The sequence below is a fragment of the Prionailurus viverrinus genome, chromosome D4 (genome assembly GCF_022837055.1).
Source record: "Prionailurus viverrinus isolate Anna chromosome D4, UM_Priviv_1.0, whole genome shotgun sequence".
In the NCBI taxonomy this organism is placed as follows: Eukaryota; Metazoa; Chordata; class Mammalia; order Carnivora; family Felidae; genus Prionailurus; species Prionailurus viverrinus.
Window position 1 is genome coordinate 71196953 of NC_062573.1, and position 18369 is coordinate 71215321.

General features: G+C 40.3%; 1 protein-coding gene across 1 annotated transcript in view; it reads left to right on the plus strand.

The window, feature by feature from the left end:
- TRPM6 (transient receptor potential cation channel subfamily M member 6) overlaps positions 1-18369 on the plus strand; it is a 206159-nt gene that overhangs the window by 20423 nt on the left and 167367 nt on the right. The window contains exon 3 of the mRNA XM_047830724.1: positions 10356-10521. Within this exon, the coding sequence (XP_047686680.1) occupies positions 10513-10521 (9 nt within the window). The 5' untranslated portion in view covers positions 10356-10512. The remainder of the gene's footprint in view (positions 1-10355; positions 10522-18369) is intronic.

The following is an 18369-nucleotide window of genomic DNA, read 5'->3' on the forward strand; positions in this document are numbered from 1 at the left end:
GCATAGTCCTAAATATTTAAGCAATACAAATAAATGCAAAGTAGAATGTGAAAAGTATCATCACTATCACTCAGAAGTAATGTTTGGTAACACTGAGAATCATATCTAAGCACCTCTTGATGGACAGGGGAACAGATGAATGGAACATAGTGTATAGAAGAAAGATAGAAGTAGTTTTATAAACTTGCATCATGAAAGGCATTACAAGCAGTTTTTCTTGAATTTAATAGAAGAAATTGCAGTAAACTTTTTAAGGAATAATTAACAAGCGCAATTATATGTATTTAAACTATACAACATGATGATTTGGTATATATATGTATAGTAGAATGATTGCAAGATCAAGATAATTAACATATTTATCACCTGACACAGTTAATTCTTTTTTCGCTCTACCCTCCGCCCCTTTCAAGTGTACATTATTGTATTATTAACTATAGTCACCACCATGCTGCAAATCAGATCTTCAGAACTTTTTCTTCTCATAACTGAAAATTTGTGCCCTTTGACTTTCCCTCTCCCTAGTCCCTGGCAACCACCATTCTTTTCTGTTTTTATGAAATCAGTCAAGCACTGTGTTAAATGCTTTATGTGTGTGATCTTATTTATCTTTGTAATAACCCTGGAGTTAGGTCATTCATTCATTCTTTCATTCCTCACTCAATAAATATTTATTTATATCTATTATACACCAGTCACTTTTCTAGGTGTTGGGGGATCAGTCAAAAGAAACAGACATGTATCGATGAATGGTTTAATAAAACAGGCAAGAATCTATGCCCTCCTGGAGCTTACGTTTTACAAGCAAAATACGTGGCTTACTAGATAATGGATAAATGTTGCTGAGAAAAATAAAACAAGGAAGGGGATGTAAGGAGCTGGTGATGAAGGAGGGGTGTTCACCATTTTAGATAGTGTGCAAAGGAAGATACCGCTGAGAAAATGACCTCTGAGTCCACGTTTAAAGGGAGAGCAAGAGGAAGAGTAACCCAGGCAGAAGAAAAGGCAAGAGTAAAAGCCTACAAGAAGAAACTTTTTGGTCTTCTGAAAACAAGGAAGGCAGTCTGGCTAGAGGGAGAGTGCAAGGAGATACAGTCGTGGAGACAAGGCTGGGTCTGATCTTGCAGGCAACTATAAGGACTTTCTTGTTGCTTCTGAGACAGAAGGCATTGAGGTCTTTGATCAGAGGAGGGACATGATTGGACTTACATAGTAACAAAATCACTCTATTTTATTGATTGGAGCAGAAATACGGGCAGGGTGGTCTGTTATTAGCTCATTAGTCTCCCCATTTGGCAGGTGAGGAGAATGAGACTTGAACTTGACCCAAATCATAAACCCTTTTTTTTTTTTTTTTTATCTTTTAAAAGTTTTTTTTACTAGGGGCGCCTGGGTGGCGCAGTCGGTTAAGCGTCCGACTTCAGCCAGGTCACGATCTCGCGGTCTGCGAGTTCGAGCCCTGCGTCAGGCTCTGGGCTGATGGCTCAGAGCCTGGAGCCTGTTTCCGATTCTGTGTCTCCCTCTCTCTCTGCCCCTCCCCCGTTCATGCTCTGCCTCTCTCTGTCCCCAAAATAAATAAACGTTGAAAAAAAAAATTAAAAAAAAAAAAAGTTTTTTTTACTAATGTTTATTATTTATTTTTGAGACAGAGACAGAGCACCAGTGGGGGAGGGTTAGAGAGAAATGGAGACAGAATCTGAAGCAGGCTCCAGGCTCCCAGCTGTTAGCACAGAGCCCGATATGGGGCCCGAACCAATGAACTGTGAGATCATGACCTGAGCTTAAGTCGGATGCTTAACCGACTGAGCCACCCAGGCGCCCCTATCTTTTTTTAAAGAGTTTTTGTTTTTTTTAAGTTCATTTATTTATTTTAAGACAGACAGAGACAGCGTGAGCAGGGGAGGGGCAGAGAGAGGGAGAAAGAGAATCCCATTCTGTGCTGATAGCACAGAGCCTGACATGGAGCTGGAACTCATGAAACCCTGAGACCATGACTTGAGCTGAAACCAAGAGTCGGAGGCTTGACCGTCTGAGCCACCCAGGCGCCCAGGTCCTAAACTCTTAACACAAGCAGACCAGCAGCACCAACATCACCTGGGACCTTAGAAATGCAGACTCTCAGGCCCCTCCCCAGACCAGCTGAATCTGTATTTTAGGAGGAGCCTCAAGTGATTCACTTGTACATTAAAGCTTGAAAAGCCTTGGTCTCAAACTCTAAGAGGTATTGTTGTTGAAACTCATTGATCAGGAAAGAATATCATTGAAATGGTGTTCTAAGGAATTGTTATTTGGTAGCAAATAAACAGAGAAGAGAGAGGGATACCAAACAGGAGGAAATTACAATAACCCAGTAGTTTAGGGCCAAATGGCTGAAGTAAGACAATAACCGTAGGAAGGAAAACTCATTTTTTTTTTAATTTTTTTTTTTTTTTTTTTAGCGTTTATTTATTTTTGAGACAGAGAGAGACAAAGCATGAACAGGGGAGGGTCAGAGAGAGGGAGACACAGAATCTGAAACAGGCTCCAGGCTCTGAGCTGTCAGCACAGAGCCCGACGCGGGGCTCAAACTCACGGACCGCAAGATCATGACCTGGGCCGAAGTCGGCCGCTTAACCGACTGAGCCACCCAGGTGCCCCAGAAAACTCATTTTTAAGAAGGAATGGAGGCAAGAGTTTTTTTTTTTTTTTTAATCCTATAATTTTATTTTTTTTATATTTTAATTTTTTTGATTTTTATTTATTTTTTAAATTTACATTCAAGTTAGTTAGCGTATAGTTCAACAATGATTTCAGGAATAGATTCCTTAATGCCCCTTACCCATTTAGCCTATCCCCCCTCCCAGAACCCCTCCAGTAACCCTCAGTTTGTTCTCCATATTTAAGAGTCTCTTACGTTTTGTCCTCCTCCCTGTTTTTATATTATTTTTGCTTCCCGTCCCTTATGTTCATCTGTTTTGTATCTTAAAGTCCTCATATGAGTGAGTGAAGTCATATGATACTTGTCTTTTTCTGACTGACTGATTTCGCTCAGCATAATACCCTCCAGTTCCATCCACGTAGTTGCAAATGGCAAGATTTCATCCTTTTTGTTTGCCAAGTAATACTCCATTGTATGTATGTGTTCTTTATCCATTCATCCATCGATGGACATTTGGGCTCTTTCCATACTTTGGCTATTGTTGATAGTGCTGCTATAAACATTGGGGTGCACGTGCCCCTTCAAAACAGCACACCTGTGTCCCTTGGATAAATACCTAGTAGTGCAATTGCTGGGTCGTAGAGGAGTTCTATTTTTAGTTTTTTGAGGAGCCTCCATACTGTTTTCCAGAGTGGCTGCACCAGTTTGCATTCCCACCAGCAGTGCAATAGAGATCCTCTTTCTCTGCATCCTCACCAACATCTGTTTTTGCCTGAGTTGTTAATGTTACCCATGCTGACAGGTGTGAGGTGGTATCTCATTGTGGTTTTGATTTGTATTTCCCTGATGATGAGTGATGTTGAGCATTTTTTCATGTGTCGGTTGGCCATTTGGATGTCTCCTTTACAGAAATGTCTATTCATGTCTTTTGCCCATTTCTTCACTGGATTATTTGTTTTTTGGGTGTTGAGTTTGTTAAGTTCTTTATAGATTTTGGACACTATTTATAGATACCTTTATCTGAGATGTCGTTTGCAAATATCTTCTCCCATTCTGTTGGTTGCCTTTTAGTTTTGCTGATTGTTTCCTTTGCTGTGCAGAAACATTTTATTTTGATGAAGTCCTAATAGTTCATTTTGGCTTTTGTTTCCTTTGCCTCCAGAGACCTGTTGAGTAAGATGCTGCTGTGGCCAAGGTCCTAGAGGTTTTTGCCTGCTTTCTCCTTGAGGATTTTGATGGCTTCCTGTCTTATGTTTAGGCCTTTCATCCATTTTGAGTTTATTTTTGTGTCTGGTGTAAGAAAGTGGTCGAGGTTCATTTTTCTGCATGTCGCCGTTCAGTTTTCCCAGTACCACTTGCTGAAGAGACTGTCTTTATTCCATTAGATATTCTTTCCTGCTTTGTCAAAGATTAGTTGGCCATACGTTTGTGGGTCCATTTCTGGGTTCTCTATTTTGTTCCATTGATCTGAGTGTCTGTTCTTGTGCCAGTACCATACTATCTTGATGACTACAGCTTTGTAGTATAGCTTGAAGTCCGGGATTGTGATGCCTCCTGCTTTGGTTTTCTTTTTCAAGATTGCTTTGACTATTTGGGGTCTTTTCTGGTTCCACACAAATTTTAGGATTATTTGTTCTAGCTCTGTGAAGAATGCTGGTGTTATTTTGATAGGAATTGCATTGAATATGTAGATTGCTTTGGATAGTATTGGCATTTTAACAATATTTGTTCTTCCTATTCAAGAGCATGGAATATTTTTCCATGTTTTCTTGGTGTCTTCTTCAATTTCTTTCATAAGCTTTCTATAGTTTTCAGTGTATAAATTTTTCACCTCTTTGGTTAGATTTATGCCTAGGTATTTTATGGTTTTTGGTGCAACTGTAAATGGGATCGATTCCTTGATTTCTCTTTCTGTCGCTTCATTGTTGGTGTATAGGAATGCAACCGATTTCTGTGCATTGATTTTATATCCTGCCACTTTGCTGAATTCATGGATCATTTCTAGCAGTTTTTGGTGGACTCTTTTGGGTTTTCCATAGAGTATCATGTCATCTGTGAAGAGTGAAAGTTTGACCTCCTCCTGGCCGATTTGGATGGGAGACAAGAGTTTTTTAATGAAGGAAAAAGCCTATAAAACTTAGGCAACGATTACATATACTGGTGAGTGGGAAGGGACCATGAGACAGAGTTAGGTAAAATGTGACACTGAAGTTTCACACCTTGGTAAGAGAATAATTGGATCATTACCGGAAAAAGAGAGTGAGAACAGGGATTGTGAGGATGAGGTCAAAGCAAGTTTCAACTTAGTGGACAGAACTTGGTGGTGGCTGCAAATGTTCTGTAGGTTGTCTGGAATGTCTGGATGGGGAAAACTTGGAGCTGACATACTAGTTTTGGAGTCATTTGCCTGGAGGTGCCCACTGAAGCAATGGGAGTGATTGAGATTTGGGGGGAGAAGACAGAAAGAAGACTGTGGCCACATATCTAGAACCAGCACCCCTTTTAGAAAGGGTAGGAAGCAGATAAAGGGCAGTCTCAGAGGAGTGAAGAGAGTGTAACATCTCTAAAACCAAGGGTGGGGAGAGAGTTCCTATTTGGCCATAGGCCCATGGAGGTTAGGAGAAATGAAAGAAGATGGATCTTAGCAAAAGTCAAATCGAACTATTGGTGTATTTCAAAGAATGATTTTACAGGAATGAAAGCCAGAGGCTTAGAGAGAGGGCGGGTGGTCAGGAGACATGATCTTCACCCTTAGAGATGCCCCAACCACCAGAAAGGCAGACAAGATAACCACAACAGGTAATTATCTGACAGCACACTCTTATTGACAACTGCACAGTTAAATATTCATGATTCATACTAGCTTTTTTTTTTTTTGTAACCCATCAACATATTATATAGATATATGCATGGTTCTAGGATTTGCAAAGCTCAAAGTGAAAGTCAAACTTCAGACAAGTTATATTTCTGTATGGTCTCTTTGAAAAACCTGATCAGAATTTTTTGTCACATTTTGCTAACTAGCACACACTTTTACTATGGCTCTTATTTTATTGTTTTAGTTGCTGGTCATTTAGTGGAAAAGATCTGTTGTTGTTTGTTGTTTGTTTGCTTTTTCTTTTTTAGCTCATCTTTGCTCCTTTATCAAGAGTGACTCCTTTGTTATGGGGCACTAATGGCTCCAGAAACAATCAGCCCTGTGTAAATGACGATCAGGTGACCAAGAACTTTAGCCTCATCAGCCCAAATGTCACTCAGTGATGCCAAGTCAAAAGAATGCTCCAAGAGCTGCCTTTGCAGTAAAAATTGCTCATGTATCACTCATGTGATGCATTCTATCAGAATCATAGTCATAACAGATTTTATTTACTCGAAGTAAACATTTGACAGTGTTCTATTCACTGGCTTCTCAAAGACTAAATACGCCAAAATATATCTTCCTCTCAAAAAGAACTTCCTTTAAAAAAGAAAATGTGGTTGAAAATATGAAAAAAGCATGAATATTAAAGTGTTTACAACTTCCACATTTTTCTAAGAAGCAGAAAACTGTTTATTGTTGTCTATCTAGCTTCTTGCAGTAGTGATGAGTCTAGACTGGCCCACCTTATGCTTACACTTGAGGGAATGTGTGTGTATGCAGTTGAATCAGGTGTGGACTCTGGAGGATAAGAGACCAGGTAGGCAGCAAGTGTAGTATTTCTTCAGAAATGAAGAAAGAAAGGTTGACACTAAATGAGAATAAACAGAAGTTAAAGATAAAAATATTGTAATGAAAATTAGAGAGCTCCAGGATACTTCTTTCCAAGTTGCACTACTTTGCATTTAAGAAGATTTGGTCTGTTAAATGTCAATAATTATAGTGTCTATCTTATAGTGTTGTTGTGAGAAATAAATGGAGAAAATGAATACAGAGCAAACACATGGTGTTTAATAGGTGCTTGAGAAATGATGGTGGTTAGGCTGCTCACACATGCTCTCTCCTCCAAAGCATTTGTTTGGGAGGGATTATATTTGCTTTCTTTCCAGTGGAAGGAATTTGGGGTAGGGTGGAGGTTGGTAAACCTATGGAGTCTTTCTAGAAAGGGAGGAAGGCTGTGGGAGAAGGAATGGTTCCTGCCCTCCAGATGCCCAGTTACCACAGAGATCTGTGGGTTGCCCAGCTGTTGCAGCGGTATATGGGGCCATGTGTGTTCTTCCGGTGTAAGACATTCCCTGCCTGAGTTCAGTTGACAGCCCTGGGCCTTCATTCCCTAACCTGGTATCTTGCCTTCCCTATTTCTTTCTTTCTTTCTTCCTTCCTTCCTTCCTTCCTTCCTTCCTTTCTTTCTTTCTTTCTTTCTTCCTTTCTTTCTTTCCATGTTATTTATTTATTTATTTTTATTTTATTTTTTTTTTAATTTACATCCAAATTAGTTAGCATGTAGTGCAACGATTTCAGGAGTAGATTCTTTAATGCCCCTTACCCATTTAGCTTACCCATTTAGCCCATCCCTCCCCTCCCATATGCCTTCCAGTAACCCTCTGTTTGTTTTCCATATTTATGAGTCTCTTCTGTTTTGTCCCCCTCCCTGTTTTTATATTATTTTTTGTTTCCCTTCCCTCATGTTCATCTGTTTTGTCTCTTAAAGTCCTCATATGAGTGAAGTCATATGATATTTTTCTTTCTCTGACTGACTAATTTCACTGAGCATAATACCCTCCAGTTCCATCCACGTAATTGCAAATGGCAAGATTTCATTCTTTTTGAATGCCGAGTAATACTCCATTATATATATATATATATATATATATATATATATATATATATATACACACCACATCTTCTTTTTTTTTTTCACCTCACACTTTTTAAATTTTTATTATTTATTTATTTATTTATTTATTTTGGTGAGAGTGCTTAAGATCTCTCAGCAAATTTCAAGTATATAATATAGTATTGTGAAATAAGTCATCGTGCTGTACATTAGATTCTCACAACCTAGTCATCTGATAACTCAAACTTTTTATCCTGTAACCAATATCTCCTCCTTTCTCCAATCCCCAGTCCTTGGCAACAACCATTCTACAATTTGAGGGTAGCCTTTTTTTCCCTTTAGATTCCACATATAAGTGATACCAGACAGTATTTATCTTTCTCTGACTTATTTCTCGATACCACATCTTCTTTATCCATTCATCCATCAATGGACATTTGGGCTCTTTCCATACTTTGGCTATTGTTGATAGTGCTGCTATAAACATGGGGGTGTATGTGCCCCTTCAAAACAGCACATCTGTATCCCGTGGATAAATGCCTAGTCATGCAATTGCTAGGTCATAGGGTAGTTCTATCTTTAGTTTTTTGAGGAACCTCTATACTGTTTTTCAGAGTGGCTGCACCAGCTTGCATTCCCATTGCCTTCCCTATTTCTTTGGATCCTAGATGGGATTCCTTCTCTTTGCCCAATGCCAGATATGCAGAGTTCATTTCCTTGGGACTCCTCTGCAACCCAGCACCAACTCCTGGGTCTGGGTAAGGATGAAATCATCTCAGGCCGGACTCAGGAGCATCCCCTCATAAGCATGCATGATGCTTATGGCTGGTATTAGGGTTATTGCAGCTATTAACATTAAAGAATGAAAAGAGAGAAATTTGTTCTGACCACATAAAAGTAACATTGGTTTCAGGCACTTGCGTTTTCTTATCATTTGTGTCTAATTACCTTACAACACCATGTATATATATATGGCTGTCATTAACTGATCTGACTCACTTGAGCCTGCACTATGGTCGTCTGTCCATTTGTGTTTATTACTCTAAAATAATAGTAACCTTGTAATATTTGTAATAAAAAAGAGGTAGTGATATTGTATGTCCCTCAAAACAGTTAATATTGGTTTCTGCCATATTATGGAGACAGTATAATCCTTTCCTGAAAAATCTCACTCCAACTCTATAGACTCTACTTTACAAGCCCACCCCTGGAGACTACATTTCTTTCCTTTTTTTTTTTTTTTTTTTTTTTGAGACTTTGTATTTTTAATACTCCTCTGGGGTGGTGGTTCTTGCCCTTTTCTGTGTGTGTCATTGACACATTAAGGATCTCATGGACCCTACCAGCCTTTTCCCTAGAAAAATGCACATAATCATAAATTCACATATAATTTAGGGTTCAGAGAGCTCTTGATTCTCTTAAAATCTAGGTTAAGAAACTCAGTTCTGGAAGATTTGGATTTTTTTTTTTTTTTTTTTTTTTTTGCTTTTTTGGCAAATGAGTATTCAGTGCTTACTATGTGCCAGGCACTGTTAACAATGACAAACAAGGAAGGTGACTTAAAGCTTGTGCGTGTGACTGTGTGTGTGTGTGTGTGTGTGTGTGTGTGTGTGTGTATGCTTGGCATTTTTCTCCAACTTCTCAGCTATTTGTTGTAGCTCAACAAAAGGAAATGAGGGTGTAATAATAAGGACTTTAAAATGCTCATCATTTTAGGCATGCAAAGAATATGTGAAATTCACTTAGAGCACTTGCTGAATTTCAGAGACAAAGCAATGCATGGATGCAGAGGGAGAAACTCCTTGAATTTATTTGGAATGGTTTTACAGCATTGAAACTGTTCACACTTGCTTTCTTTGGTGGCAGGGGTGGGATGGGGTGGCGTGGTGATGCAACTGAGTTCCTAAAAAGAGCTTGGCAATTCGTAGAAAATACCTCCGGAAGGGTGATAAGAACTCTGAGTCATCAATCTGCTTCTAAGTCAGCAATCTAAGGGCTATGAGGAAAATGAAGTTTATAGCATAATAAACACAACGGACAGCGAGCTCTCAAGCTCTCTCTTCAGCACTGTATTTAAGACCCAGTTTGGGCTTTCCTCAGCCCCTCGACAGGAAATGCCTCATCTACTTTGCCCGGTTGGTGGAGCGCAATTCCACTAAAAGAAACGTGGTTGCAGTTATATCAGGCTCCTGTTCACAAGATAAGGCACAGTTTACCAAAGTAAATCTCTGCCATTTCTTTCTCATATCTGGGTGAGATTTTCCCCCCTGCTTCTTCTAGAAGCATTTATGAAGGACTGATCACATACTAGTTGGTCTTTATAACAACCATCTAAAAAAAGAGCAATCCTTTGATTACTTTCTAGTGCCTCCAACGTATGCACACATATTGATTAGTTCTTTCTCGTTTTTCCAAGCCCCCGGTTTCCAGAAAAGTGAGAAATGGCAGTTCAAAAGGGGCACCGAAGTTTTTAGACTCAAGCATGGTTGGGGAAGAAAACAAGGCAGAGGGAACCCAGAGACCCTCCTAATGCTTCCTATAAAACTTTGGAATTTTAAGAAAAAGGATCTAAATAATAATCCATCTTTGGAGGTGGGGCACCGAAATGAAAAATAAAAATCAACCCTTTCTCTACTTCCATGAAAATAACCACTCACAAAGTTGGCAGCGGTTCTAAATGCATTTTCATGTTATATATAACTTCACGCTAACGTTGAAGTCAGCGCACGGACTGCCCGCGCAGGAGGACGGTGTATTCAGGCCACAAAAGCCCAGGATTGATAAGGTCGCCTCAGTCGATTTCCTGCAGCTGGGGAGCTGAAGCAGATGACGACAGGAGTGTTAATCATTTCCCGACCGGCAATCTTAGTCACAAGTTCCTGCTAAAAGTGAAATCACCCCCTCTGGTTTAAAAACAGCTCAACACTTTTTACTCCATTCACACCGCAATTTCTCCCTTCCAGGTTAAGCACATGGAAATTTGTGCAGCCGTTCCTTTTACGGCACTGTTTCCATTAGTTGCTCCCACGAGCTGGAGTTTATCTGATTGTGCGGTAGATGGAAACTTCAGGATAAAATTCAATGGCTGAAGGCTGAGTGAAGTTTACCCTGGCTGTGGTTATGAAGAGGGTAAGTGAATGAACCTCTTTGTTGCTCTTGTGTTTATTTTCTTCTTTGCTAGATTTTATACACCATAAAATGCAAAAGGCGTACTCTTCCAATTACAGTTAACCATTCAGATTTGCTTGATGATTGTTTTTAAGTGATCACGGGCCAAAACCAAGAAATTAAAACACACAATTAAGCATGCATGCCAAACAAAATTGCTTCAGTTGCTTCTTGAAAAAAATATTTTTATTAATTAAACAGCTTGTTTGGTTAATTGAACTGTTACTGAAATGTCTTTCTATGTTGATGGAATGTTCGTGGGACTGTTCAGTAAAAATAGATTTCTTCAAGGCCCAGAACAGTCCTGGGCACATAGAAGATTTGGTGGAAAGAGCTAATGATGATTTCTCCCCACCCACTTTTTTTATTCTGTCTGCACTTACATTAATGGGTTTTAGAAGGTATTTTCCAATCACTTGTATAAAATCTTATGTACACGATACATCAGTGATGAATTAAAAAGGAAGTAGAAGATAGGGTTAGTACTTGAAAAATAATTTAATTCACATTTTTGCCTCTATGATTCAAGCTGTTCCGTTTCTGAGAACATTAATGAACATTTTTCTGAGTGTTCCAAAAATTATTGGGATAACACACATGTTTATAGCATTGCTTATCATTGTGAAAACCTGAGAGCAGCCAAATGTTCATGAATAGGATAGTGGTGAAATCACTGGAATAGGACAGAACCCATGAAAAAGAATGAAAAAATCTGTATTTATTAACATGAAACCAGTCCAATTCATATTGCTAAGTTAATAAAAAAAAAGCAAGTTTCTAAAAAATGGTAAGTAAGTACAGGATATTTTCATTTTTTGTGTGTGCAAATAAATACCAGTATCTACATTTACAAATCTGTAGTGATATTCACCAAACTGTTTACACTGGCTACTTTTGGGGAGCTGAATGCAAAAGTTTTCTTTCTACTCTGTAGTCATTAGAAGGTAAGTGGTAGGGATATTGTTTTATTTACTCCTAAAACCTTAGTGTATATAATTGTTTCTGGTACATAATAGCATGCAATAAATAGTGTTGAATGAATGAATGAATGAAGAGATTTCTATAATATTTAAATTATTTAATGTTTATTTTTGAGAGAGAGAGAGACAGAGCATGAGCAGGGGAGGGGCAGAGAGAGAGGGAGACACAGAATCTGAAGCAGGCTCCAGGCTCTGAGCTGTCAGTACAGAGCCCATCATGGAGCCTGACATGGGGCTCCAGGTCACAAACCGCGAGATTGTGACCTGAGCCAAAGTCGGCCGCTTAACCGACTGAGCCACCCAGGTGCCCGTAAATCATTTAAAACTGGCACGGTTAATTTACAAGCAAATAAGATTCACAAAATACCTTAATTTTTAAGTATAAAAAGTGATTTAGAACAACATTCAAAGTCTCTGATACTCTTCTTTCCTACTTTTTGCAATACTTTCCTTCCTTTTCCTAGCTAATTTTGGTTCAAAGGAAAATGAAAATGTTGTGGTCCCTGTGCTCACTTAAGATTTTCTGCCTACATTTCTTACTTTGGGTTTGATGTCTGTGCTCAGGAGTCTGTGCACCTCACATTCCAGAGTGCTGTTTATCTTCTTATGCACGTGCCATCTTTCCAATTTGATTATAAACCCTGGAGATACGGACTCTGTCTTATGATCTTTTCTGTCCTCAATACTTAGCACAGGGCCTCACTGATAGTAGGGGGATAGTTTTGTTGCTGGATATTCTTTCCAGAAATGTGTGCAGTTCTTAATGATGGAGGGCTACTGTAACCCTTCCTTGTAAGCCAAGCATTGTATACAATAGGCACCCAGTGCATGTTTGTTGAATGAATGACCAGGCTTGATCCTGGCACATAATCTCTGCAGATAAACAGATGATTAGATCTTGTTCTGAGGGAGATGGGAGGAGACAATCTGTTCGGGATTCTTTTGGTTGCCGATAATACACTACCTGACTAAACTGGTGGGAGTGGAAGAGAAAGGGAATTTATTGGCTTCCCATGGCAGTTTAATAGTGCACCTGGCTTAGACTTAGCTAGACACTTAGAAATAGTTAGACACTCTTGCTCAAAATGACATCTCTGTCTCTGTCTTGTTCTGTTCTCAGACTTTATCTCTGAGATTGTAAGATAGCCACCCAAATCTGTACGAACACATTCTTTCAGATCCAGTCCAGCAGAAAAGATGTCTTCGCTTCAGCAGTCCTACCTAGAAAACTAAGTCATGACAGTCAGAGTCAACCAACACTAACCGTAGCCAGGAGAGTTCATGTCCCGCTTTCATGAGCTTCAGGAGTTTCCAGGGCTAAGGGTAAAGCCTCAAGCAGACCAGGTGGACTGAGGGTGGGGGAGAAGTGGAGCCCCAAATAAAAATCAAGGCTGTTGCCGTCGGAAAGGGGATTGGATGTCTGGTAGTTAAATAGCAAAGGTCAAAGACAAAGGAAGATGATTATATATCATTCTTTTCTTTTCTGCTCCCCCTAAATGAATATATACAAATACGAGTAAGTAACAGATGCAAGAACCAGTCAACTCTAGCTCTGCAAAAATGTGCAGTTATTAACTGTTTAAGGGAGGCAGATGGAAAGATAGAGGGAGGAGCTCTCTGAATTGATTAAAGCCAGAATCTGAGTGCAGAGCAATGACTCTCAGATTGGTTCCATATTGAAATTATCCGGGGATGATTCTGATGCCCATGCCACTCTTTATAACAGTTATATCTACAGTCAGGGCCCAGGCATCAGTACTTTTAGGCTCCCAAGTAAACTGTGTTATAGCCAAGTTTGAGAAACAGTGATCAAGAGAGATATCAGGGAGGATTTAGAGGAGTTTTAGAAGTACCTGAAAGTGTGCCTTGAATGTAGTAGATCCTCAATAGCTAATCTGATTATGGGATTTACAGGAGGAAAAAAGAACATGACCGAGCACAGAGGGTGGGGTGGGGGGGTGGGTGGGATTTGTGAACTGGCTACCGTGTGTTAGGCATCACAATCAGTTCTCAACGTTTATTTTTGGGACAGAGAGAGACAGAGCATGAACGGGGGAGGGGCAGAGAGAGAGGGAGACACAGAATCAGAAACAGGCTCCAGGCTCTGAGCCATCAGCCCAGAGCCTGACGCGGGGCTCGAACTCACAGACCGTGAGATGGTGACCTGGCTGAAGTCGGACGCTTAACCGACTGCGCCACCCAGGCGCCCCAGACAATCAGTTCTCAATATACATTTCTCACTTGATCTTCATAGTCAGGATTAAAAGAGTATATTTATAGTGAGGAAACAGAGGTTCAAAAAGATAAAACTTACCAAAAGGCCAACCATAGAGTAAAATAGGTCTGTTTGGCTCCAAATTACACAGTCTTTCATAACACTACAATTGCAAATATCTGATGTGTGTTTAAAGGTAAACTCAGGGGGCACCTGGGTGGCTCAGTTGGTTAAGCATCCAACTCTTGGTTTTGGCTCAGGTTGTGATCTCATGGTTTGTGAGTTTGAGCCCCACATCAGGCTTTGTGCTGACAGTGCAGAGCCTGCTTGGGATTCTCTCTCCCCTCTCTCTCTGTCCATACCCCACTTGTGCACTCTCTTTTTCTCTCTCAAAAATAAGTAAACTGTAAAAAAAAAATGTACTGAGATGTTGGCTGTAACAACTAAATTAATATATGGAACAGGCATGAAGGCAGTTTTGAAAGATCAACAGAGGTGACATTTCTGTATCATGGTTTGGGAGACTAGGGCCCATGGGCCAAATCCAGCCTACAGCTGCCTTTATAAACTTCTTATTGGGACGCAGCCACACTCACTGTTTACGTAGAGTCTACGTCTGCTTTTGTGCTCCGATAGCAGAGCTGAGCAGTTGTGACAGATACCAAATGGCTTATAGAGCCTAATGTATTTACTACCTAGCACTTGGCAGGAGAAGTCTGCTGACCTGTGATCTAGAGTTTACATTTGTATGTGATCAGCAGTTCTGAGGAGGGGTGAGATTGCCATTATCGATTCAGAACTGATAATTCTTATTGCTGTATGAGCAGGGTTCTCCAAGCATCTACCCATTCGTTCAATCGGTTAACGTTTATTGAGCATTTACAAAGTGCCAGATACCCTGAACTCGTAGTCTAAGAGGCAGTTGGCATACAGTGTAATAAATTCTACAGTGAAAAATAGGATACTGAGATATGATAACTTTTCTCTCTGCCTCTAGGCTACATGAGAGCAGGTTTTAGTTCTGTTTTAGCTTATCACTCAGCTTCTAGCAGAGTGCCCGGCAGGCAGGATGGGATCGGTAAGCGTCTGTTGAATGAACTAAGGAATCAGTTAATATGGTAGAAGCAACCATGGGATGCCAGGAGAATACACATAACCCAATATCTGATAGGATGAGGTCAGGTTACGAAGCTGAAGAAGTGGGAGAAGTGAAAGGGGGGTGGGGGCAGCAAAGAAAGCACGTTTGTAGGAGTTCAGTGGACCTGCCGTGGAGACCCACCACAAGGTCTGCCTCCCCGGGGCTGGACAGAAAAAGCACTGTGAGCCTCAGCAGGATTTGGTAGGAGGCTGGATATAGTAAATAAAAAGGATAACTCTATCCAATGCCTGACTCAAATATCTCCAGAAGCTTCCTGATGCCCACAGGATAAGATCAAGATTTCTTGGCAAGAAAGTCCTTCAAGTCCTGTACAACTTGTTCTCTGCTGATTCACTTGTATTACCCTTACTTTCTTACCTCAGTTCCCGGTGTCTAGTTGGATGCTTGCTGACTTGGCTTCATTCAGTCTTAACTCCATGCCTTGTAAAAAAGATATGCTCCCCACTCAGGATGTCCTCTCCTTTCTCTCTAATCTATACCACTCATCCTATAAGATCCAACACAACTATGACCTTTCAGGCAGATTTTTCCCCCCACCTTGAGCCTCATTGATGTCTCATCTCTGGATTCCATCACATATTCACATCCATCTCTCACTTTTCAGACACTAAACCAGTGCTGCCTTGGGCTGGTTTAAGCCATTTCATGGGCTAGTGCTTTGCGTCCATTAGAATGTGGGTTCCCAGATGGGGCACCTGGGTGGCTCTGTCGGTTAAACATCCGACTTCAGCTCAGGTCATGATCTCATGGTTCATGGGTTCAAGCCCCACATCGGGCTCTGTGCTGACAGCTCAGACCCTGGAGCCTGCTTCAGATTCAGTGTCTCCTCTCTCTGCCCCTCCCCTGCTCATGCTCTGTCTCTCTCTTTCTCAAAATAAACATTAAAAAATTAAAAAAAAAAATGAATGTGGGTTCCCGGAAAGACAGAGCATGAGAGGTTTCCTTCATACCCTCTTAGTACCCAGAATAATACATTTACTTAATATTTGAGTTGACACTTGAATACCTGAATGAGTGAGATGAATAAAAATTATGAGGTTGGAAATTGTTGCCAAAAAGGGAAGTCAGAACACAGAGTAGAGAGAAGAGAAAATAATTGGAAGAGATGCTAATAGGATAGGAAAATAATCAGTACTTTGTAATTAGAGGGGTTCTCAAAAAGTGTAAGTTTTGAGCGAAAAATACTTGAGTTCATTTAAAAATTTTATTAGTAGAAATTCAGATGTGGAGAAATGAGTTCATTGACGTCTCAGTTTAGGGCACTTGCTCACTGATCTGTGTGAGATACTGCTTTGTTTTTATGTATTCACTTGTTTATTTACTTACGCATATATTCCTAATTATTCTCATTGCCCATGGCCATTCCCCTTCACAACCACAGCAGTGGTTCTAATGTGGTTAATGTGTGTCCTCTTCTTGTGTCTGTTTTTGAAAAATGTGTATTTTCTTCGTTTTTTAGGATGTATTGAAAACATTTATATATGAGGCGATGTGTTATGAATCTCAACCTGTATCTTACCTTCTTTACAAAGCATTAAGGTGTTTAAGATATCTACATATTGCAATGGTATAGATGCATTGTTTCTGATTGCTACACAATGCTTCATGAAGTAAATTTAGCACATTTCACCGATTTACACCTCCAGTGATGGAAACTAACACCACCTCCAAACCCCTCTCACTACAAGTTACGATGAACATGCTTGCATTGTTCCCTCCTATACCTAGTATGGGAATTTATTTGGGATAAATCTCCAGGAATGCCATTGCTGGATCACAGGGTATACATCTATTTAATTTGACTCAGGAGTACCAGGTTCCATTGCAGAATGGTTTTATGCACACGTTCCCTCCCTGCCCCATAAAGCATTGCACTATGTTTCTATAAACTACAACCCTACTAATACTTAGTGTTACCCAGATTTCTAATTTTTGCTAGTCTAACAATTAAAAATTGATATTTCTTTGCTGTTTTAGTTAGTGTAACTTTATGAAGGAGTTTCAAATTTTTGCTTGATGCTTCTGTTTGGGTTTTTTCCCTATGAATTACCTGTTTGTAAAATTTTTTCCATTTATTTCTAAGGGATTTCTTGTCGTTATGGTTGTTGTTGTTAATTTACAATTGGGTGCTTATTAAGTCATTTTTTTCAACCAAGAAAATTGACTTATGTTGTAGCGTTGAATCACTTTGCTGAATACCTCTTACTTTAGTATTACTAAACATTATTTCTGATTTTGAGAGGATAGAGTAGTGGCTGTTTAGTTTTTAGATCCTCCCAAATCCCCACATATAAAATATGTGGCAGGGGCGCCTGGGTGGCGCAGTCGGTTGAGCGTCCGACTTCAGCCAGGTCACGATCTCGCGGTCCGTGAGTTCGAGCCCCGCGTCGGGCTCTGTGCTGACAGCTCAGAGCCTGGAGCCTGTTTCAGATTCTGTGTCTCCGTCTCTCTGCCCCTCCCCCGTTCATGCTCTGTCTCTCTCTGTCCCAAAAATAAACGTTGGAAAAAAAAATTAAAAAAAAAATAAATTAAAATAAAATATGTGGCAAAACTAAAAACCCTTGAGGGGCGCCTGGGTGGCTCAGTCGGTTGAGCGTCCGACTTCAGCTCAGGTCACGATCTCGCGGTCCGTGAGTTCGAGCCCCGCGTCGGGCTCTGGGCTGATGGCTCAGAGCCTGGAGCCTGCTTCCATTCTGTGTCTCCCCCTCTCTCTGCCCCTCCCCCGTTCATGCTCTGTCTCTCTCTGTCTCAAAAATAAATAAAACGTTAAAAAAAAAAAAAAAAAACTAAAAACCCTTGAACAGCATTTGCAACAAAACTCAGTAGACTTCAGTCTCTATTCCAGCATGTAAGGGGATTAGAAGTTGCCACTCCCAATGCCACAATAAGAACAAAGCCGAACAGAGTTAACCGCTATTCTTTGAAGAAATGTCACTAGAAACTTCTGAAGTGCAAAGAGAGAAAAAGAATGAAAAAGAAACAGATATCCAGTTCTCTGGGACAGGTACAAAACATGTGACATATATGTAATGGCAATACCAGAAGGAGAAGAGGGAAGGGGGGCAGGACACAGAAATATTTGAAGCAGTAATGACCGGGAATTTCCTCAAATTCATGACAAATACCAAACCACAGATTCAGGAACTCAGAGAACACCAAGAAGAATAAATACCAAATTGAATACAAGTTAGCACTAGGAAACCCCAAATACAACCAGGTGGAGAGAATCGCCAACAACCACAGACTGTGTATATTATCATCATCTATGTATCTGTGTGGGAGATAGCAGAGGCAATGGGGTGGCAGGTGGACTACGAACAGGTGAAACCCAAAGGAGCCAACAGACATTCACTGAAAAGTGTGGTGGGTTAATCTGAGAACAGCAACTAAAACCAAGAGGGACTTGGCCGACACTAGTGAGAGACGGTGGGTGGCCTTGTGGTAAGGTCTGGTAT